Here is a 25,422-nt window from a genome sequence, read left to right on the forward strand (position 1 = left end):
CCCCTTCTTCTCACTACAGAACAAGGGGGGGATAGAGAAGTTGTTTTTCATTATATCACTCACTGTGGAGGATTTATATTCAACAATAGGAATGCAGAATCCACTTCAAATGGAAAATGGTAAGGTAATACCTGCAAAGCAAAAATCAATTCCTTCAAATGGAGCCAGAGAGAAAGTAAGAAAAGGGAGAGACAGAGTAAGCAACAGCAGAGCTGCTTTGCATGAAAGTTGAGTTTACTGTACTGACTTCACCTTTCACCCTGTATGCCCTGAAATATGTGTGCATGAAGCGTAGACAATTTCTAGGAAACGGCTCCATCATGGACCTGGGACCTATTTCATAGTGTTATTTGTTGTTTTCATTACTTATTGCTATGATTCCTGCATGATCTTTTTAAATTAGGGACACATTTTATTTGTGGAAAAAAAAATCTAATGATGTTGCGCTGCACTCATACAGCAGTTACTGCTGACGCTGTCCCAACCGACAGTGTTGTTGCGGGAGCAGAGCACCCACCATTCCATTGTTTGCACTGTTCACTAGCTGTGTGTCGCAGGCTCAGCCATCACCATATAGAGAGCCGTTGAGAGGCATTCATCTCATAAATAGCACCTTTTTAAATGTCTATTTCAGTGTGACTATGTGGAATACCGCAGGCTCATGTCAAGAAAACTTGACAGTGTTAATGACAGTGATGGCCACTAGTATTAAAAAAAAATCTGAGCCTAATGTGAAAATGCATACATCTGTGTCTGTACTCAGGCCAGGACATCTGGCTCTGACCTTTGACCACAGGAGAAGAGGCATTTCTGGCGGGGATCCATGCATCACTCTCTGGTGCCCACTGACCTCCAACAGTCATTTTACTGTAACTACTCCCAGTGCAACCGTCAGCATAGAGAGGAGTACCTTTGTTCAGTAAACCTGACTCCACCTCTGAGTCTTCTGGGGAGGGCAAGATTGGGTGGGGGGTACCACTGTTCCAAATAAACCTTTTGCGTCGACTATTCATTTTCAGATCCTGGTTACAAGCTGAAAGCTTTGGATGTGATTTAAAGTAGCAATACCAATTAACATGATCTTCGTACATTTCCATAAAGCAGGTGCTGTATACTGTCAAAAGATGACTGATGGGCTCAGAATAATCAGCAAGCAAGGACTGAAAGAGTGTTTCGTTCAAGATGTTAGCCATATAGCTGGCTGGAGTCTTCAGCTTTGATGGACAAACAACCAAGAGTGGGACTTGACTTGATGGAAAAACATGAAGCGATGGACCTTTTTACAAGTGCATCTGTCAGATCACAGGTGAGCGCACACTGTGATGGATTGAACTCGCTGACATGTCCCTGCCAGGTAGCAGAATGTTTGAACACCTTGACTGATGAGAAAGTGGAATGATTTCCGTCTGTGTCAAAATGGAGGCTCAATTAATAGTTAATGTTTTTTTTTGTTGTTTTTTTTGGAGCAGCCTGCACAGCACTCAGTGGACTTAAATCATAGCAAAACGATGGCTTTCCTATGATGTCAGACGTAGTGTCTGTTTTCTGATGAGTCACTTGAACCAGTCACATTAGGAAAGATCTGGAGCAGAAAAGCAATTAGGTTTTGAATTCTCATGCCATTTTGTTTGGTTCAATTTACAGTTTTGGGTGCAGGATCCATGCTTCCACTAGTCGCATCTTGATCAGTTTACCTCAATGCTCTGATCACCCGGGTAATAACCAAATTTACAGCCAATTAATCAATCATTTATTCATTCTCATAATCATTCAAGTAAGCAAAAAGAGTTACAGTGAACTGCTTTATTAAGAAAATCCATCTATCCTAATGAGACAGAGGTATGAGTGCAAACATTGTGCAATAGCGGTAAAGTATTGAAAAGGTCACGGGAGCATGAAGCAAATGAAGCAAGTGTGTAATTATAGCAGGACTGAGACTTGGATCACTGAACCCGGGGTCAGCTTCAGAGAGTCATTATCCTGCGTTTAATCCTCTTCTGAAAAGAGCGTCGAGGTTTGATTAGCAATTCAGGACATTTCTTTTGGCTTTGTAATCAAACAGCTGTTCTGGATTTCTGAAGTTGTAATGGCCACCTGCAGACTTGAAAAATCATTAGATTACTATTTTTTAAAAATTGAAATTCATTCTTAAAAATGCCACAGGGAGTGTTTTCTACTTTCCATGATCTCAGATTCACTTAAACATACTGGAATGACTTTACATTTAGATTAGAAACAATTTCTATTGCGTCACAAATACGTTTTTAATACGATCTTCATGAATCATAAGGTCTCACTGCATCAATAAAGGATTAATGCATTAAAATTATTTTCATATCTTGTATTTTCTTCTAAACCAAGCTCTGTTTTTCACTTCTTTAACATGATAGCGAGCTGGAAAAAATCCTATATTGTCCCATCCCCAGTAAAAATTGCTACAACTAAAATATTTACTGTATGTGGTATAGTTTGCTATAGATATGATTACAATGAAAAGTTTCCGAGATATTCATGTTATGATTCCTTTTTGAGTGTGTCTGTGTGTATTTTCAGCATCCATGAGCGAATGTAACCTTATGCCTGTGGAGTTGTCGTGAGGAGGTGTGCACATGCATGCCCATTAACGGTCAAACAATGACTCCTTTTGTTGCGTGGTTATTTCCTTTTTTCTCTTTGTGTGGGTACAAACGCAATTTTTAGAAAATGTATCTCCCACACAACTGACATAGATCTGCCTTATGTTTCTTCGCTTCTCTCTCAGCACAACTATAGACTCCTCACTCCACTTGTGAGAGCACAAAGGAAATGCGATGTTGCTTAAAAAAAAAGTAAAGACGGAGAGAAAAAAAATAAACTGAGGAGACCTTACAACTCCAACTGAGGGTCAGATCCTCTCCTGGCAGGTTAAAGTTTGAGAGTCTAATCACATTGTCGATGCTGTGAGAGCTCAGTGGGATGTGACAAAATGGAGAAGAAAACCTGCTTCACGATCATTAGCTCCAACTTTTCCAAAGACACAAACATCTTTTTTTTTTTACCCAGGAGGATTTCACTGTTTGTCAGTCTCTCCATATGTCTGCCTGTGTGTGTGTGTGTGTGTGTGTGTGTGTGTGTGTGTGTGTGTGTGTGTGTGTGTGTGTGTGTGTGTGTGTGTGTGTGTGTGTGTGTGTGTGTGTGTGTGTGTGTGTGTGTGTGTGTGTGTGTGTGTGTTCGTGTGTGTGTGTGTGTGTGTGTGTGTGTGTGTGTGTGTGTGTGTGTGTGTGTTCGTTTGTCAGTAAGACAAACGTGCTATTGTTTTTCTAGTGTACAGTATAATGTGCTCCTTCTGTCCATCCCCTTAGGCAGAGTCTGCAGCAGGTTTTGCGTTTTTCCAACCACATGCAGTAACAGAGGGAGCTGTATATCAATAGGAGTGGTAGGCTGTGTGGGGAAGGGATTTGTTGTATGCTTGGCTGTTCTTGGGTGTCATCAATGTGGACTTTGGTAATGAAAAAAATTTGCAGATTGCAGGCATGTATTTATGCAAAAGACAGGGAAGGACAAGGTAAACTACATTCCCACAGATGGAGTAATACAACAATTAGGGATGCACCGAAATGAAAATTCGAAACCGAAACCCGAAAATGAAACCAAGGCCGAAAACCGAACAACGAAAGAAATTAATATTCCAATTATTAGTACCATTGCATTTATGGCTATGCCTGTGTACTATCAATTACAAAAATCTGAAAATATTTATTTAGCACTGACATTACAACAATGCACAGTATATAATAAAAATCTTCATAAAATGTTTAATGTCTCATCAAACATATCAGACAACGAGGGTGCTCTCCTCCTGCGCTGTGAGCTTCTCCGTCTCCAAGTGAGGACTCTGCATCCATCGCGCCTGGATCATTTCTCGTGCGCGCTGCTTTAATCCCACATCCAAGTAATGGTCTTTATTACGCGGATCAAGCACAGTCCAGAGGAAGTGCAGAGGATCCGAAAAGATCTCAGCGAAACGTCCACACCGCAGACATGTTGGCGCTTATCCAGAAGCGTGCGCTGGCCACAGTTTTTGTTTGCGTCATCACAACTTTCTGTTTCGGCCGTGTTGTTTCGCTGATAAAAGTATTTTGGTGGCTGAATATTCGGTGCATCCCTATTAACAATTATGTTTTAAAAACCGTGTCGAGCAGTGCATCTTACTCTAGCATGCGTATGATATTCTGACAGCAGCTGTTTGACCAGTAATGTGAATGTATGTGGAAAAAATTGCAGCCCTTCTTGTCCCTCCCCTCAAGTAGTGTCCATGTGTGTCTTCCCCCTCCACCCCCCCCGGATGTTTCTCAAATGTACCATGACAACCTGTCATGCTCAGCTATACGCTGCTGCAGCCAAACAGAAGGGTTCATTCCCCATCAGTGATCAGCAGCGAGTGGGCATCTGCGTGCATCTCTTGTTGAAAGAGTTTACTGCTACAGCAGCTACATGACAACACAAAGTAGCATGTGTGCATATTAGGGCATCTGCATGCATGTGTTGAGTAAATGAGTGCATGTGCATGTGTGTGTGTGTGTGTGTGTCTTTGTGTTGGTGCACATTTTCACCATACTGTGGCTGACGGCTTACATTTCTCATACATTGGGATAAAGGCAGTGGTGCAGTGATGAGCGCCTAATCCAAGTGCATGTGATCGGCCCGGCAAGGCTGTAGAGATATGAGCGTTTGACTTGTTAAAAGGGATGTTCTTCACTAAGAGCCTCGTTGGCCTTGACATATCTAGGACATAGTTCTCCTTGTCAGAGCTAATAATCAATTCCCACTAGAGGGATAATCTGACAGCAGACCCCCAATGAGCCTGACACCTCCCAACACAAGCTATCGTCACATCTCCATATATTAATAACTACAGTTAGCAATAGCATCTGCAATAACCCCACGGGGCCCGTAATCGCAAGCTAGTAAACACTCGACAATGGGACTGATCCTAACTGTGTGCTTTGATGTTGGAGTTTGATGCTAATGACCGATAATATTGCACATCGGGGAGAGTGCACTGTTTCTGCAAATTTGGCAAAAGATGAAGCAATGTTCATTACTCAAGGCTCTGTATGTGTGTCCTAACCAAATGACCTCTGAAAACTTTTTCTTCTTTTTTTTTTTCGTGTGGGAACATGACCAGTGTATGGTAAGGGGGCGGCAGGTGTCTCACAGGGGTGTGGCGAGATGAGCTGGGTTCCAGCATTGTTCCTCATCTGGACGGAACATTAATAACGCCGGGACCTGGGGAGAAAGCTCCATCTGGGCCAGGCCGGTGTGCTGCTGAGGGGACAGACCACTGACTCCACAAGTCTATAATCCCTCACATGGTGCAACAGCAGCCCACGGGGCCCAGTTGATAAACACTTGCAACGTTCATGTATATACTGTACCTTTGCTAGCTAGTCAAAACCTGTGAACAGAGCCCATCCCCCCCTCCGCCAGCGTCCATTTATATCCACACTTACAAAAAAAGATCTTTTAATTAAATGACATGTTTGCAGAGCTTGACACCTCCGACTACAGATGAGCTCTTATGAATAATAACCTAATTATTTCGTCTGCCCTTCAGCCCTCATCCCGTGGTGGTTGCACTGTTAGATAAATAACAGCCTGATTCACTTGCAAGCAGGTGAAAATTATCCAAGAGGAGGTGAAGCTCCCAAATAAAAGAAATACAATTATTAAATGGCCATGGCCTCTTAACTCTTTCACTGTGGTGTAATGGTGCTCAATACTGTAGCTTGCTGCTCAGTCACTTGTCATTTCCATTTCTATAACTACTCCCTCCATAAGTGCTTGTTAATCAATACACAAACAGAACGGACTCTCTCGCTGCGGGAGCCGGAAGCATAGAGGCATGAAGTGTGAAAAAGATCTCTTACATCTCCACCTCCATCCCTCTCTCATAGTCTTTTTTTAGTTTCAGCTTTTGTATATCTTTGTCCTACTTCTGGTAACTTTCACTATTACATAGTTTTCATCTTAAAGGAAAATGTCACCCCCAAAATGACCATTCATATACCAAGTTGTCACCCTTTGTTACCTTGAATTTGCGAAGAAAACTTTTTCTTGCGTACCTCTCGATGAATTTAAGTAAATGAAGACAAACAGCAAAACTGTATCAAAATAACCGCTTCAGAGCTCTCACATAACTGCACGGGCACCCTACTTCTCTGTGCAGTTCATTCGATCGTTCTGGATTCTACGTTGGCATGCAGCAACAAGGTTTTCTTCATGAATTCAATTGTAACGTGCTATTTTTGAACCATTTTGGGGGTGAAGTGTTCCTTTGAAGGATTGTAGAATCATTTTTATTTGTGGGCAAGAACATGTTTCATTTTGATATGAGGTTTTTTAGAATTTTTATTTAGTTTGTCTTTAGGCCATGTTTAATATAAAAAGAGTCAAAAGTCTCTTGCCAGGCTGTGGAAGAGTGTCTGGTTGTCTTCTCTGTACAAGGACAACGCAGTCTGCTAAAATGACAGCATTTCAAGGTCAAAGCTCTGTAAATCTTTCATTCAGGAGATGTGTCCAACACAAGGGCAAACATATTCCTTTTTGACCAATGTCTCAAGGACTAAACCCTTTGCTATTCACTGAAGTTTTACAGGGTTTTAGGTCATTTTCTATCAAACAGAAAGTTTGTGTCATCCTTGGCTCATATCTAATTTATATTCTCTTGAGTGTCAGCTGTGGCTAACCAACCCTGTGAATCCCACTGAGCAGGCCTTTCCGGCCCTTCATGTAACATCTCTCATCATGAAGATATAAAGGGGTCATTTCATGACGAGAGGGCTGTCACAGAGATGACTTTGATCTCTGCTGAAGGTGTCGGTGTAAAGATCGAGACCGAGGAGCAAAAAATGATCTTCCTGGAGTGAAGGGGTCATCGCAGTTCCGTCTCACTAGACTTGAGACTTCCTGTCAGCTTTTTTTTTTTTCTTTTCCAATGGAGCTGCCTCTGCCTGATTGTTTTTCTCAGCGGAGGTAATTCAGGTGCACTAGCCTGGAGCTTCCCTGACTTGTGTTTATTAGTTATTCATTTCCATCAGCCCCAACTGCCTTGGGCAATGTGATCTGCAACGTGCTCCTTGCTCAGGTGTTCAACAGTCCAACTGGATCATCCTTCAACTCCCATGATGCCCAGCAACACAGCATGGGCTAAGGTCTCATCTTGGCAGCTTATTTTGTATCTGACATGTTATGTTTACTCTGCACATGTCATGTAGATAGCCGCAGTTTGGCAGGATAAGTCAATAATAAATATTCTATGTAATAATTCAATAATGCATCTGTGAGGGAATTTTCTCTATACCTGATTCCCTCAGTGTAAGATTAATACATGTCATTTTATGAATAGGTTCACATTTAATCTTAGTTATTAAGTTTCTGCTTCTCCAGGCGAGGCAAGGTCACAAACAAGACACTAGTGTGTCAAAGTTCTTACCTTTAACCCAGACATAATACAGTGGCAGCTTCCTCAAGATAACTTAGGCTTTTATGCTTTCCCAGAAGGGACAGGAGGCAGAGTTGGGGTTGTCACTGCACTGTTGAGTTTTTAGCTGTTGTTCTGCTCAAACCTTGATTCAGGCATCAATACATCTTTCTGCATAAGACATCTACTATCTCCAGAGGTCTTCTTGCTTCGACTCATACATATTTCCATAACAGCACCTATAAACAATGTAATATTATAAAGAACTAAATTCAGCCGACAGTAATCTCCTTTAGTCTAAATTTGGTGGCAATATTCTCATAAATATATCCTGGTTCATTGTATTTAATTACAGTTTATAATACAACAATTTATTATATTTATTTATATATGATTTTCATTTATTCATTATACATGGATACAGTGTCCTTCAAAAGAAAATGAATCACTTTTGAATTACTATTTAGTGTAAAAATCTGAAAAAAAACATTAATATTGGAGAGTCCTGCAACTACCTCTCTTTCCAGATCATGATTTCTGGAAATCTATATGTTGGCACTGTGAGCACCACAAGCTGAGTACTGTTTGCATGTTGGCTGTAATTTGTACATTCCAAGCAGAGTGAGCTGGATACACTGTAGAAACACATGAGACTTCCTCACCATCCACACAGGAGGGTTTGTTGCGCGTCGTCCCGGCCACTTTCCCCGGTAAACAGGAGCACTTGACCGTCTGAGAACGCTCCTCAATACGATTCTTGTTACAGCATCGGTGGGCAGCAATCACCTCGCACGTACCTCCCTCTGCAGACAGACAGTACAGATAAAGTGGTACACAATCAGCACATGTGAGAGATTAATGTGAGAAACGTCACTGAAAATGAATTGAACCATCCACAATGTTCCTGCAACTTTACTTTATTTATTTTTTTATCAACATCAAAAATCCAAATAACAATAATGTGAATGAAAGATAGGCTTAGAGACACTCGACTACCTCGCATCATTTTGTCATATTGCGCATCATTGGGCACTTACACTGTAAGTATGTGTAACAAATTGGCCCTTGAGGCATCTCAATTATGTCATCTAATTGCCTCTCACTCAGTGCTGGCTGTTCTCACTACATACCAATCAGCCTATGATGATCACATCATGCACTTGCAGTGTTTCACACACATAGGCTTTACTTGGGCAGGCTACCCAAATAAAAGAACAAGAAAAGTAATTTTTTGTTGTTGTAAATAAATCCATCCGTCAGAGATAATGACGCAACCTGCGAGATCAATTAACTAGTCCAGCGGACAATCTCCCCTTGCTTTACCCCTCCCCCACTAAATTTTCGCCTTGCTTTACCCTCTCTAATTTGACCACTATAAATTGATGGATAATATGTCACCACACTGCAGGAAATTAAGTGTCTGACAGTCAATCTTTTCTGGGGGAGGACCCCCAGAACCCCTGCTTAATTACACAACAACCCCCAGCCCCAAGCTACCACCACAAATATATGTCAAAGCTGTGATAAACATTGACTTGCTATGTAGCAATATGCCTGCCTTAGCACCCTCTATACCTTCCATATGTTGTCAGTATAATTTAAAAGTATGCTTCTCCAGGGAAGACCTGGCAGTCAGAGGCTTCAGTCAAACTGCGATGGCTGGCACCTTTTGAGTTCCATGACAGAGCCAATACAGTCTTAGGCTATACTACACTAAAGCATTAACTCCAAAGCATCGGTGACATCAGTCAGAGCCAATGCTGTACAATAGGTCCCAGTCTGACAAAAGAGGATGTCAAAAAAATGCTGTGAAAAGAGAAGGCGAAATGCGCCGATGGCGGTACTGGGTCAAAATAACAATAGGGAGGATTGCCCAAGGGAGGGGAGAGGGGGTGATGAAGCGGAGGGACATCCTGAAATGAGTGAGACAGGCAGAGAGAGAGAGAGAGAGAGAGCGCTAGAGGACAAGGTGTGTCTGACTGCCAGGGACTGGCCATGCCAGTGAGTAATGAGGGAGCCACTGGAAGTGCCCCTTTCACACAATTATAAAGCATGAGGCTAATGCAGCCAGCGGAGCTGCAGGAGAGAGGCCCTCCATCACCGCTTTCCCCTTTCCACATGCCCCAGGAAAAACTCTTTATCTTCCCTTGACAGCCACCGCAACAGACACCAGCGTCCAACAATTAAACTGGAGCTCTTCCCTGGACAGAGGAGAGGAGGAGAAGAGGATTCTCTATTCTGACAACCGAATGCTACATTCCATCTTCTTATTCCTTATTTCACTCGGCTGTAGCTAGTTTTAAAGAGGACATCCTTCTGCAGTGAGACGATGCATTAGCCTCCACTGGCATGACAACTACCGGTGTGTGTTTCTCATGCTGCGTTGGTTGTGCAAATGTTTGAAATGGCTCGGGTCATGAATTACGGAACTGAGTTCCCAGCAGCATTGACAAGTTTGGCAACAGTTTTCTTCTCCCATTCCCATCAATGTCTTTCGTAGCCAGACCAAAGGCCGCAGAGTCCTGGATTAAAAGGCAAACATTTGCAGTCCTGCTGGACCGTGCCGTCGTGCAGTATTAATGTCACTCTCTTAGCGCTTGTTGTTAGATATTTCCGGGCAGCGGGAGGCAGAACACAGACTATAAAAGTGAGGAGAAAAATCCTCAGAGTGTGCTAAAAACCCAAACCCCACAATGTATTGGCCTGTTGAATATTTCACCGACAGCTTCCTCACCTGCGACTTGCTTTCAAGTCAAAGTGATCTTTGAATAAGTGAGGACTTTAAGTTGCATCACAGAATACTGAATTGGGTAGAATCCAAGCTTCAAAGCCTGATTTTCAGATAGAGGTGGACCCAACGAGGGACAACAAAAGGAAATCCTTATATTAATATTGCTTGTTTGATTGTGATGTAAGGTGTTCTGATCCATGCCTTTTGGATTTGTTTCTTCAGTGGGACATAAGTTACAGAAGCACTTTTGTTTATCTTCAAAATTGTGTGTTTTCAGTCCACAAATTAACCATTTATTACACTATAAGATTGGGTAAACACGGTTCTGCTTTTTGAGAGAAATCTGAAAGAACCTGAGCAGTAACATTCGTCCTGCTGGGAGAACTAATCCCTTGTAATACATAATAGCACATAATCATGGATAGCTGTAAACATACATACAATTCTAAAGCTGCAATTTTTATAAAGGAGGTGGTGGCATCAAGGAGTGTTGAGGGTATCACGAGAGTTATATTGGGAACTGACAATTTCTAAAGGTAAACTTGGGATTGGATGTCCGTTGGTGGCCAAACAGATGAAGCGCTATTGATACATGAACGAACAAAGAACATGAACATTACATTTACATTAGTAAATCCTCTGCTGTACGTCTGCCAGGCTCCATTTCAAAGTTGTACAGGAAGTTGGGTAAATCATTACAGGAATCATAAGTCTGGTTCAGTTAAGAGGAGAGGTGGGAGGATTGATATTCACAGCAATTTCAGATTGAGGTAAAAATTTGCCTCCAAGCAAACACAAAATAATGATAATCTACTGTACAGTAGATCAAGCAAGTATTAAGTTACAGCCAGTCAGCCTATACTGATATAAATCTAAAATGAATTAATACTGATGGTTGGATTTAGGTTTGTGGGGCTTAAGCTTTTAAACTGACAACAGTGATCTTTCAGTGGAATACGGTTCTGTTGTGTGTGTTCTGCTTTTGGGCAATGACTGACTGTAGGACCCAACATATTATTTTGCTTATTATGATCATTATGATGATTATTGTAATTATTTCCATCAGATTATTCTCCACAAACACAAGCACGTCCATGTGAGGGTATCAGCTATGGGGTGAGCTCCAGTCATCGGCCAGGTGGACATTAGACGCGATCGCCACGAACCATCTGTTATGTGGAAGAGAGAGCAGTGTAAATGGCTCCACAATGACTCCACAGGGCCAGTCACGAGAGCCACTTTGACGACAAATGGCCACTTGGACGAGACATAATTCCATTTAGGTAGCTGGGAGCTTGGGTTAGGGTAAGTGACCATCCATTATCTGTGTTATCTGTCTATTATTATGTGTGCATTGTGCCTGTGTCCGTATGAGTTGTGTATTTACGCATACGATATTTTGTGGCATTCCATCATATACTGAATATCTTCTGTTGAAACCTTGCAGTGCGCAACAGTAGCTTTGTGTGGACTGTCGCGCCATATGCGATCATAGCAACTTGCGGCAGGTTGTGATGGATGTAGTGCTTGCAGCCTGTCAGGCAGTGGAAGGGGTTAACACAACCTGCTGAGATGGAGTGGGTGGCTCTGCACTCTCGCCTTTGGTGAGGGGAGGTGAAGGGCATCGATGGGACCACTAACTGGTCATTTTTCTCTTTGCGGCCCACAGTGACAGCAGCCATTAAATGACTGGATGAGGTAATTATGTTTAAGGAAATCGATGCTTCATTGTTTTCAGCTCAGCCCAACGGCCAATTAGGAGCTGTTAATGAGGTACCGTTGTAATGTAAAGATAGATGGTGAGAGAAGGAATGGGATTAGGGTAAACAGCCATACTTCATATTAGAGATATATATATTATTTGTCGACTGGGACCATTTACCAGCTGCATCAGCTATTCTTCTGGAATAGGGTGCAGAGGGGCTTGCAGAATTCAGCTTATAAGTAAGTCATCTTTAAGTCAGTTTATAGTGTGACGTTGCAATTTATCAGCCCCAGTGTATTTTTTTTAGCCTAAAAAAGTTTCTGAAAGCTTGTGTTTTGCCGTCACGGAGCACATCAATTTATCTATCCATCCATTACCTGTAGCCATTTATTCTTTTCAGGCGGTTGCAGCAGGTTTGAACGCAGAACCACCTTGCTGTGAGGCGACAGTGCTGAACCCTAGACCACTGTGCCAACCCCTGAGATAAATTAATGATAAGTGAAAATAAGATACACCCATTGGGATTTTCTTTCAAGGCTACCTTTTTTCACCACCGTCCTGAACGATAATTTCAATAATCCCGGAGTAAGTATGAAACGTCAACAATTCTTAATGATTATTTAGATGTTATCTACTCATTTGTTATTGTCATTTAACATGGTTAAAGCAGAGCTGTGGGCAAACGAGGCGGTCACTGCGAGCAACAGCAACATGTATGGGAATAATTCAGTTATTTTCACATGTTCTTAGGTTTATTTTAAACTCAGTTGTAACAAATTGCAACTTGATGTCCTCTTCACTAACAATGTTGTGTGTGTGCGTCTGTTATGTTGCTGTCTCTGCTGCTGTGTGCTGACCTAAAATGATCACGTAACAGCATAACTGACAGAAATATTAGAAATATGAGGCTGACTGATAATTGCTCAGCTGAAAACTGGACGGTTTGATCAGTAGCCAATCGATTGGTGCGTCTAAACCAGTCAGAAACTTCTCCCGTCCTCTTTCTTTAGGAACGGTTCTAATCATCTGTCAAGCAGCTGAGAATTACAGCTGTCGCTGCTGATGAGGAGCTGGAAAACTGGAAAAAATTATTTGGCTTCAGAGATCTTGACAGGAGGCAAGTGTGTGTTTATGTTGATTGATGGACAAGCCATACAAGTGGGATTTATGCTTTATCAATATTATTTCATGTTTAACTTTTATGTGAGGAAAGGCTTCAAGGATGAGGACTCTCTTCTCCGTGGATTAATAGTATCTCAGGGAAACCTTTCCCATAGAACTAGTGTGAATGTGTTTTCTTATTATCAAATAACAGGTGTCATATAGGGGTGTTAAGGTACACGTATCTGTACCAGAAATTTGGGTCCAGGACATTCAGTCTGCTATGGGACATCCTTCGTTATGCCCTGTGACCCAAACAGCTATTTGCACAAGAGGAAAATAAATTCTTGAGCGCAGGTTTTACCAGGAACATTTTGGCAGTGGACCAGTTCTTGTCAGATGTAGCATGGTAGTTGGTTTAGCCCGGTTAGCCGCATTAATAAAGCTCAATGGACCATGATTTGCGTCAAAATATATTGCGACACTGTTAAACTGAAGTTGAGTGTATCTGTAAAAAAAAATGTATTTAGGAGGGCATCACCCGAATGTGTCGAATAGCACATTGGCTCAGAGGAAGAGTCGTCCTCCAATTGGAAGTTCGGTGGTTCGAATCTCGGCTCCTCCAGTCTGCATGCTGAAGTGACTTTGGGCAAGATACTGAACGCCAAAATGCGCTGAGTGACAAAAAAACACACTTCACTGCCTTCTGATTCCACTGCAACTGGCATTTTTTAAACACTGAGATAAATGCAGGTGCTTGTGACAATATCACTACAAATAGCACACACACACACCTTTTTTCTCACTGCTACAGCTAAGTAATGACATATGGCCGAGGGAAAGAACACAGCAGAGCACCTCTCAAGAACTCATCGTAACAACTTAATCGGTGCACACTCAGGTTCCCGCCTGCATGCTGGAGTGCCTGTTTTGTTTTGCCCGACACGCAGCTGCTGCATCAACCACAGTCCATCTTCATTCACGATTCCTCCTTTTCTTTGGACTCATTGTTGTTCCCCAGCGCTTACTCGTTACACTGTTTTAGCACTTCTAATTGTCAATTTACATCTCAGGTGGCAACATGAATAATGCTTTCTGTTGTCAGTAAATAAATGTAGACATGTGTAGAGCCAAGCAAATGTAAATTCAACACCATTCTTATTCGAGAAGCAGAGCGAGAACCACATTTCAAATCATTGCTGAAAATGATGCACATTTGAAAGACAAATTGAGACTCTTGCGGTTGCCAAAATGCCTTTTTACAAGTGAACCAAGTTAGTTTGTACTGTTTGCCAAAAAAAGTTTTATTAAGCAGCAGATTGTTTATTGAGCTGGGTATTTTCTGTCAACTTTTCTAGCTGTGAAATCATGCATAATGGAAAATGACCCTTTTAATGACTTGTTATGCACAGTTTTAAACATAATAAAATGCATCTGATTGAAAAGTTGACGAGTATGTTAAACATGAAAAAAGCTCTATTCTCTTTGTCTCTTGTAACTGTTTTCAGATTTGAGGGGAAGAAAAAAATAATATTAATGACCTGTTTCAAGAAGCAAAGGCATCAAAGTGGCTGTGTGGCAGCTGTCCCATTGCATATATGTTTAATGACGCTCATCAGAATTTAGCTTTTCATTACTTAAACATCAAATTAGAATTTCATGAACACTCCCCCTGATTACTTAGGATAATGTTTAAACACGCTACAAAGCACCGTCGAGTGGATTCCAAATTGAGGCCTCAGAGGCAGTGCCAGGGAACAACTTTTCATGTCCTTTCTCATGGCGACTGATTAAGTTTCTATATTTAATCAGAAATTACACAGCCATCATTTACTGCTCACAGTCCTCTTCTTCTGTAACAGGACAAGTTAAAGTGAATAGTGTCTGAAGAGAAATCCCTGAGAAGAGCAGAATGAGACCTGCTATGTTTTCATGATGGAGGACATCGCATCGGTGGTGAAAATGCTGTCACAGCTCATGGACTATGCAGATGTGTGAAGTAGCAAGAATAAGAGAAAGGTAGAGAGAGAGACTGCATGCATAGTTTATCTTTGTATGTGCCACATTAGAGCTACGCTGTTATGCATGTTGCTGACTGGAGGTGTTAGCATGGACACCGACATAAAGGACACAAGAAAGTGTCCTTTGTTGGTGAAAAACATGAAGAGACAACATTCCTCTCATGGATTGGACATGGAGTACTTTTTGAAGTTCTCCTGGCTTTTGAGAGTTAATCGTCCACTAAGGCTTGAGCCCCAGCAGCTTGTTCTCACTCTGAAGCCCTTTCCCAGAGGGCTGACTTCCACAGATGAATAATAAAATGTAGCCTCAAGGAGGAAGACTACCGGAGGAGCTTGCACAATTCACCACTTAAACACATCTAAAGAATAAGTGGGAGGAAAGCCAGCTCTGGGAGGTTTAAGAGGGGAGTCTGTCACCAAGAATAACAAACAAATTAATCTCAGGCCTTGTTAACCATTGTTTATCCAATCTCAAAACCTTTTGACCCACGTGTCACTGATGCATCAGGAGCTGGAGTGGATTCACCATCTATCAAGTGCCCATCAGCACCCTGTTGCAGTGATCCGTATGGTTTCTCTGACCTCAGCCGGTGTCACGGCTTCGGGCTGGTTTCTCACTGACCCTTCTGTGGCCTGGATTTCACTTTACTCTTGAGGCAGCATCACCCACAGTAATGGGAGTAGACAAACAAGTGGACATAGCATAGTAGCGCCTGGAGCTAGCACAATCCTGAGGGAGGGAGGGGGAGAGGGGAGAAAGATACCCCCGAGCTCAAGCTGACTGACAGGAACCACTGACCCAGCTATACTGGAGTCACACAAATCAATGTTGTTTTTTCCCCCTCTGCTGGTATCGCTCACCTCTGAATCCTGGTATAGTCTTAAAGAATACTAAATACTGCCTTACCACAGTAGCTCAAACTCACACAAACCTTCTGTGAAGGGATTTCATAAGTGGGGAGAAAGCCAGGAAAATAAGTATTCAGCTTGCTTTTAACAGGTATTCATCATGCATGGAGACATGGAAAGAGTTTACTGAGTAGGGAAAGTATAGTGCAGCGATTGCACCATTGATGGTAATAGTCTTGACATCTTTAACAGGTAATTCCATTAGTATAAATACGAGATGCAAGGTGCTGCTGGCCACGGCCCTGGTCGATTCTTAATCACCTGTATGGGTTTCCTCTCATGGGCCTGTATGACTCCAATGCTCACATCTTTATGGTTATTAAAGTTAACGATTGCTGCGTGCCTCATTTACCAAGGCTCTATCAATACCAGTTCAGCACCATGAAATTACCCCACTCCAGAGGGAGCAGCGTGACAAACCGGATTAAGAAGGGCTCTGTAATGCCCTGGCATATATAACTCGCCGTGTCATGGACTCAGCCCGCTGCAAGAAGACCCACTGCCAAGCTTGAGCCAAGCAAAGGGAGGGGCACTACAGGGGCTACTGACAACCATTCAATCTTAAATGTGATTCAAGCTTTCATTACCCACATGGTTGTTCAGAAAAGCAATGAAATCTATTAGCAGGTAAAAAAACAAAACAAAAAACAACTCAAAACAGCACTTAAAACATAAAACATTAAAAGTTCTCAGAAGTTACCTCACAGATGAATGGAAAGCGGGTGATTATGGTAAATATATGCAGGATGTAACCTACTTCTGTGGTCTTTCAGGTGTAAGGATAACTTTTGTTGGATACTCTTTCATAAGCATGACAGTTAGATTTTGTATGGAGATGGGCTTCGTTGCATTTTAAATGTGGCATCAAAATAAAAATAAAAACCTGCAGCAAGAGGGAGAGACGACTTGTGTCCCTGCACTTACATCCCGCTTTTCTCATTTGGATGACAGGAGGGCGAAGCCAGAAATAGTGTAGTGCAGTGCCAGTAACACTATTGTGCAGAATTTACTATGCGCTGTCACGGTCATATAAGAGACCCATTAGATAAAGTCAGCAAACTTCTATTTATCACCTCTTTTTTCCTACTTTATTCCGCTCTTCTGGTGTGTGTCTGAACACAACCACCGGATTCAGGCATGCAGGTGTGGCTGCAACTGTGTTTTACTGCACCCTGCAGTACAGTTGGCGGTGCCTGACCTCTATCCAATGTCCATATGACACAGGTCGCTGCTCGCTCTAAATGAGTCGGACGGTGAAATGAGAAACTAAATTGTCCATTCAAAATCACAAAACTGACTTTTTGAACGGCACCATAGAGCAGCTTTTAAAAAGTGACACTCCTTGGTAGGAAACAATTGGATGCTGTGAGCCCTGGAAAATGACTTGAATATAGACCATGAGTTTCAGTTCACCTCTTCTCAAGAAGAAAAAGAAAGGAGCAAGTTCTGCAAATGGCCAATAATAAAGTAAAATACTATATTGGGTTATAGGGATGGGACGGGGTTTTCCCCCAGAAAGTTGTGTTGAATTATCATAAATATGGTCATGTGACTTGATTTTAAATAAGCAGTCTAACTTGTGTTCATGTAGACAAGCGAATAAAATAAAAATATGTATGCCAGGAGACCTTATGATTTCTGATCATCATAGTTAAGATTATTTCTTTTCTCATTAATAAGGATGTTCACTTAAAAATAGATAGAAAACTCATTAAAAATATCTGTTTCTTAACAAAATGTAAAGTGTATGTTTTAATGCCATTTTGATGATTATTGGTATAATATCTATTTTGAATATAGTGTGACACAGAATGACGCAGTGGAGGAGGTGTGATGCAGAAACCAGCTCATCTCAACCAGCAATCACGCCATAATGGGGCTTCTGCGTGTGGGGTCCAGGCGAGGTCTGCCTGGATTACACACAATGCATTATCTAATATGCATAATGCATCTGCAGGCACTTAACATCAAATTATGGATGTATGCAAACATACCCAGAGTAGTGTAAGAAGTGAAAGGGCACTTTCCTGTGCAAATTATCTGCCCACTTTCTGTAAAGCCCGGCAAACAGGGAGTTGTGTGATTTTGCATAACTGGTCCCGATATCTGATACATGTCAGTAGGCTCATATTCTCTCACTGGCATGTTTGCAGGGGTGAAAGCTGCCTTTAAGCATAAAGGCAGTCGGCTACAGCTCACTGTCTTTTCTCTCCTTTCATTTATTAGCAGATTCATTAATTTGAATGTAAACACTTGCAGGAACAAACAGTTACTTAAATACCCTAGCACACATGCTGTACAAACACATAACTCCAGGCTGTTGCAAATGTGGCTTGAATGCTGTGAAAAGTGACCCTTTGCTAAGCAACTGGTTGAGGCTGGTCTGAACCAAAGCAGTCTGATCTCAGGCATGTTCAGTATGCCGTGTCTCATTGACTACACATTCTACACGTGTCAAATACAGAGGCTATATCGACGAATGCTTACAGCTTTTGCACATGCTCTATGATTCATTGCCTGCATTCTCTCGTTGGGTCCTGCTACATGTTCCTGACATGTGCATGACAAAGAGTTTTCCACTAAGCACCGTATTAAAACGGATATTGGCTTTTAAACGACGCATGCGTGAGATGATAATTGTATGGCAGCACATTGATCACTTTCCCAAAGAATGACTTCCACGTGACGATCAATCTAAGAAAGAGCAAAAGGGAGGAAAATCAATGTGCTAAGCACTTAACTCCTGTTTGACAATGCAGAATAATGATGTCAGATGTGGTATTAGGCAGCTGACCTTGCTCTTGGCAGCGACAAGGACAAGAGTGTGTTGTGGACAAGAAAGGAGCATGAAACTGTCATAAAGAGCTATAATTCATCATGACTGAAGACATTTTATTTAATTTCATCATGCAACAGCCATTCTTTTATACCTGCCTGTAAGATGATAGGTCATGTCCTAAATCACTAGAATGTTTTTTTCATAGTAAGATTAATTGATGAATCAAATAAATAGAAAAAGGGTTAACTCACTCAAGCTAACACCTTTTGTAATTTTATTGGTGCACATTTTTCGGAATAGTAACCAGTACAGTGTTTCCCATTAATTACCTGACTGACTGTGGGGGCCCGCAGTGGTCTTAATTTCACCTGCCACCTTTTTTTAATGATGAACTAACAATGTTTACACTTTTTAATGAATGGGCTGACCCATGCCAAGCACATTTGCATCACTGCAGTGCGCAGTGATGCCTCATAAAGGCCCCGTTCCCGCTGTCACTGTCAAACAGGGCAGACTGTCCCATGGAGTGCACGGTCTGCGGCGATGTCTGCAAGCCACATGACCCATCTCGAGATATAAAGTCAGTCTCTTTTTTGACAATGCATGCAAGCGAGTGCAGGGCTCCAGACTAACGCTTTACATTGCTCGCACTGGCAGGCATAACTTCTTTATTTAGATACACTAGCACAGAATTTAGGTGCACCCAAAATGTTTTGCTGCACCTTTTGCAACTACCTATTCTACATTTTCTTTATAGTTCCCAAATGCATTGGTAATTTGTTAACACATTCAGTCGATGACTATTAAGAGGAATATAGATAAGAAAAAAAGATAGAAGAAAAAAAAGCTAAAGATCAATGTTTTTCTTTATTTAAATCTCAACACAAACCAGAAATGACCTTAAGGGACACCGGCTTGGACGGAGACGTGTGTACGAATAAAACGCATCATCATTTTTGTTGCTCAAGTCACTCTGCCTGATTTATTTTTCCCAACATTCACCGAAAAAGAGACCGGGGTCAGAGACCAAGGCCCAGACCAGCTAAAGGCGTACCGGTGCGACCAGGGAAAATATTCAGTTGCATTGTATCGATTGAGCATTTAGTAAATACTCAATACTTTAGCACAGAATCACCGTATGACTATAAGCATCTGGACTTTGAGGAGACACTGCTGTGAATTGGGCTTCAGAAGAAATCAACAATATTTCCTCCATCCCCAAACTTTATATATATCTTTTTCTTTTTGGTTGGGTTGTATTATCAATAATACAAAACAACATTGCATATAATTGCAACGACACAAATGCCCTCCAGCAGCCTACTAATGCCTGGAAATGAATCAGCACCATTGTCTTTCAACATGCTCAGACCACACGTCTATTACAAACTATTTTCCAGCAAAACCTGACCTGCAGTAGAGGCATCACAAAGAGGGGGCCCTTTTCATATATTGCCAGCACATGATCAATTGTAGCCAGCAATTGTGTGGGAAATGATTTGCAAGAGGAGTCTTCAGTGTTAATTCTCCCCATCCTCAGTGGTGTTTCTCCTGTGGAAGATAATTATCCTCGTCATAAAGCATTGCAGATACCTTTTAGAGACGGGTTCTCAATCCTATCAGAGAGCAGAATAGAGACTATGGAAAATTCAACACAGGACACAATGTGCAACAGATTAACTAGGGGCCAAGTAGACATCGGACAATGATAATCTATTTTTGTTTCACAGAGCACTTAAATGGGTTTCAACCCATTTCTCTACCTGTGGGAAAGAATAATAGCTATGACAAATCACTATGAGTGAGACGGGAGATTGGGGGGGTGAGAGGAGAAAGGGAGCATGGTTATTTTCAGACTCTAAAATCAGAACAATAAGAGAACTGGAACACAATTTGGCATCAGATTACTCACAGCGATATCCATCAAAACACACAATTCAGTCACTCAATATCATAACTGTCGGCTTGATAAGCTTTTAAGCTGGAGATAACATCTTGATGTGGTAATACAAGTGGGAGAAGAGTCTCAAGCTCATCTGTTTCTATTGTTGAGGGCCCCAGCAGATAAAAATGAAACGCGTACCAGAGCAATGAGTGAGATGATTCATTCCAAAAATGATTGACGAGTTTATCATTAACTAGCTTCTCTCTCACATCCCTGCAGTGATGAAGATGTCTAGAAACTTTCCCCACTCTTGAATTGTACTATTATAGTACAATACTATTATATTCTGGAAGTCTTTATTAAGAGTGTTTTGATATGAATGGCATGTTTTCTCTGTGTGCTGATAATATTGCAATCAAACGCGTTTAAGCTTCCTGTGGTTTATCTATCTTGGTAACACCGGGAACACACTGAATAGAATTGCTGAATGACGGAGCTCTGTGAAAAGAAAAAAACGTTCTCTTCGTATTTGACTGAGAGTGATTACTTCATCTTCCATAGCAATCCTCTGCTTGGAGGAATCAATCATGAATTGAAATATGCCACGATTGAGTCACAGAAACTATCCCCCTATCTACGAGATTAAATATCATCCGTAATGAATGACACCGGCTCTTGTACCCATTAATTATAAAGATTAGAATCATGACTTTGTTTTGAACTCGTGCCCACGCTGATTCTCAAGGTCTTTCTCTCCAAGAAGATGACTTGCAAAGAGAAACCGAGACAGAATGAAAAATATTTTATATGCATTTTCCTGTTGCTTCATTATTGGCTTATGAAAAGTTATGGAAGCGGAGAGAAAAACACTAAATGATGGAATTCTTGTACGAGCAGTATTCACAAAACATTCGTGTTACTCGGGTATTATATTCTTTGGTAACTGTGAAACACTTGAGATTAAATGAAAACCTGAATCTCGTTCTAAGTCTTGCCTCTACATACCTGTAAATTTGATCTGTGCCACCAGGGTGGACTGTGAAATCATGTGGCTGCACATCAAAGTGTGACTGAACTCAGTGTGCATACTAATGCCAGAGCAATGTGTGCACTGAGTTCTGTGAAGGAGAGACGGAGAGAAAGAAGAGCAGGGAGAGCTCACCAGAACCGGAGAAAATCTCCCTTCAAAGAAAAATAAATATATTAGAATGACTGCATTGTGTTGACATTTCGTGAATATTTTATCCGGGAGAAAAACAAGGTTAAACACAGTTTTCAAGTACATAAAGGTGCACCTTAACCACTTTTCCACCCCCCCCAACACATCAACTTGGGAAGAGCTATGGCTGGTGCGATGCCTAAAGCAGCAGTCACCGTGTGTGTCCTCTTTATCCATCATACCTGCTGCATCATTTCCCTGGTCATTGCCTGTGTACTGGTGGCACTCGAAGTCGTGACTGTGGGTTCGGAGCTGGGGGATAAGTGATTGTCTCCTGGCAGACAGAAGAGCTGCCTTGACAGGCAATGAAGAAAGGAGCCTTTGCAAAGCACTTCAGTGGATGCTCTCCCTATTTCTCTCTTACGTGTCCGTCCATCCATCCATCCATCCATCCACCCATCTGTCCGTCCGTCCATCCATCCATCTATTCATCCATCGCTCTCCAAGGTAGGTCAAAAGAAAGATCCTGCTTGGCAGCTCATTCCTCACTCTGACGAAGCTTCTTGTTGGAGACTAATCAACTCCTCTCTGTGTCTAACACATGCACACTCGCACTCTAACGGCAAAGCTATCTTTCACTAGACTTGTCTTAGAATGTCTCCATTTTCTCGCCGCCTGCCTTTGCTTCTAAGGTCTGTCCCTCATTAGAGACATCTCCAGCAGTGGGGCCAGGTACGGCATCTGACCGGACGGCACTGTGACAGGTTCAAAGAGGGCAGCCTGCACCATGCAAGGGCTCTCATTACCGTGGCTCACTGACCAGGGGTCAGTGACTGCTGCGGCATCTGTTGCAATAAAAATGCACCTTTTGCCCTGAAAAACAGAGATGAGGCATGCATGCCAAAATAGACAACATGCAGTAGTGGGGCAGAAAACAAATCTGTGTGTGTGTGTGTGTGTGTTATGGATTATATACAATTATTCCAGTAAGGTCGCATTCAGCATGGCACAAGATCCTAAATGGCAACTAATGGAATTGTACTGTATATCTTTTGCTCGGCACTGCTGCATAGAAGTATGTTTTTGATGAATTTCTTCATGGGGTAATTTGTGCATTCATGTTCACATTATTGCTCTAATCTGTCAACACCTATATGCACTCTAAACAGAGGAAAATGCAATAATGATATTTGCCAGCTGTTTCTCGCACACAAATCAAATTAGAGTGCAGCTCTCAAGACTCAGCAACAGATGGTTGATCACAACAAGAGTAGAGTAAATCCCCAGTAGTTACTGTAAGATGACACTCCAATGTTTATCTCCACAGACCTTTCTTGAAGAGCTCCGTTATTTATCCATTTTCACAATTGATGGCATTTTGTATCAGCAAATTGTTATGTGTTTTAAACCAGACAGACGCATTCAGCTGTTTAAGCAGCTGAATGCCGCTTGTTTAAATGTGTTTGAAAGGTCTCCTATCTTTCATTTCCACAGTTGCTGTGGGTGGGGCAGATGCCAACTCTATACAATATCGAAATGTCTTCAGACCCGCCTGTTCTCTTTGGAATTTAATTAATCACCTTCAAATTGGCATGTAGCCTCCTGGGAGTAGTGCAGACTTTTGTGGACATGTAGAGCCAGGCTTCTCCTCTCCAGCCTTCACGCTTCTCCGATGAGATGGAGAGACGGTGTGAGACACAGATTGTGGTATTTTCTTAGTTCTAGTTTGTAAACTGAGTACAAGAGAGGCTCTCACTCCGACTGCTTATGCTTAATATATTGCAGCACAAGAACATCTTTTATAGAGGAACCAAGAGGAGGGAAGGAACAAGCAGACATATATCGATATTCAATTAATCACTTATTGTGATTTAAATGAGCCCTTGGTCTTATTTGTTGTATTTTTTGATTTGTATTGGTAATTATGTGTTCTGTCCCTGTCTGCTTTGTTGTAATGTCACTGTCATCTTGGCAATTACTTTAGCCATTACACCGTTGTCATAGCTAATAAAAGTGTTGTTACGCGCAGCCGTCCACTGTGTTTATCTTGATTAAATCACATGCAAATGACACTAGGCAGCTACCAAATAACACAGCTCTACACATCAGACCGGTCCATTATATCTTGATATTCTATTACTTATGCAAGACATCAGAATACTGTTATTGCCTTCTTTCCAACTTTCTAGCAAAGGGTATCATTTAATACGTCTGTGCGTGTCTATACGTCCGTCCTTACATACGTCCATACTTATGTCTGTACGTCCATCCAGTTCATTCTCATGAACATGATATCTCAGACACGCCTTTAGGGAATTTCTGAAAATTTTATACAAACGTCCACTTGGGCGAATGAATGAACTTGTTAGAATGTTGTGGTCAACGTCACTGTGACCTCACAAAACCCATTTTTCGGCCTAGGTCAATAATTGACATCCTAACTATGACAATTTCACACATGTGATTCGCTGACATTATAGACAGAAATGGATGTAAACAGCAACATGACATGGCAGTAATTCTAGTTTTTACTCGTTTCTATCCTCCTTGTACAAATAACATAAAATAGTATCTGCCTCTGGCTGCAGATGTGGGGTGCTGTGAATTCACATGGTGCTGCTCTGCATCATCCAGACACAATACCATTCCCCGAAGGAGCGTCCCTTCATTTGTTGAGGTTTTGTTGCTGTGCCTCCCTGTGATTGGCGCAGCTGTTTCAGAGCAATGAGACCAGCGAGTGCATTTATTACATGCACCCTCCAATTCGCCCAGCCATATGCACTTAGCACTGGTGCACATTGATGAACGCAAATATGCTTCCAGTCCATGCTAATTAGCACTACAAAGAAAATGCAGCTGAGATTAAAGCTAATTAGTCATAAAAACAAAGAGTTGGACAAATGGAGAATACATTCTGATGATAGTGCTACATCTAATGTTAACAATTCATCCCATGGAGACCATGAATGTGGCAGTCGATGTGCATTTTACTGTATGCTGGGCCAAAGTGGTTGACCAGCTGACTGACGGACATTGTCATCTAAAGAGCCAAGGGCTGCAGGCATGGCTAAAAACACCAAATATCTGCTGGTTTGAGCAATTTAAATGTGAAGATGCTGCTTTTTCCTTTTTTCCTTTTTTAAAATGACTTAAATGGTATTAAACTATATTGTTTTGAAATCTGCTTTTTTTAAGTTAAAATCAATTAAGTGGCATTTTGGGAAATCCTAAAAAAATAATCAATAAATGAATCTATAATGAAAGTAATCCTCAGTTTCTGCCCTGTGAGAGCAGCAGATGAAAACGATGAAAAGAGACAGAGTAACAGGAAGTTGGAAAAAAGACAGATGGAACAGGTTGCCAGCCAGCAAGCTCACCATAATGTTGTGTCTCCTCATATAACTCATCACAAGGCACGTCCCTTTTTTTCCTCCTTTCTTTATCAAGAGCAGTCTCTCACTGACCTTGTCACAACATGTAACTAAAACTTTTCTTAGAGGACACAACAAAACTTTCCCGCTCTATTAGTGTGCTCCTCTTTTAGGAGATAGTCACAGGACTGTGAATATGGGTCAGCCCTGCTGGAATACCTGAAGACTTTCAATTGCAAAACTATTGATGCGCAATCTGGCTGCGAAGAAGGCCCCCCTGAAAAAGTCTTCAATCAAAA

At 41.7% G+C, this 25,422-nt stretch overlaps 1 protein-coding gene across 2 annotated transcripts in view; it reads right to left on the reverse strand.

Annotated features, from left to right (window-relative positions):
• The window catches only part of tafa1b (TAFA chemokine like family member 1b), a 111,299-nt gene that overhangs the window by 13,889 nt on the left and 71,988 nt on the right, over nt 1–25,422 (reverse strand). For both annotated transcript variants that reach the window (XR_014597898.1, XM_084020365.1), the window contains exon 3: nt 8,125–8,265. Coding sequence is in view for 1 of the 2 variants with exons in the window: in XM_084020365.1 (XP_083876491.1) it covers nt 8,125–8,265 (141 nt within the window). In the remaining variant the exon portion in view is untranslated. The remainder of the gene's footprint in view (nt 1–8,124; nt 8,266–25,422) is intronic.

This window comes from Eutrigla gurnardus (assembly GCF_963514095.1).
Source record: "Eutrigla gurnardus genome assembly, chromosome: 2".
NCBI classification, from domain to species: domain Eukaryota; kingdom Metazoa; phylum Chordata; class Actinopteri; order Perciformes; family Triglidae; genus Eutrigla; species Eutrigla gurnardus.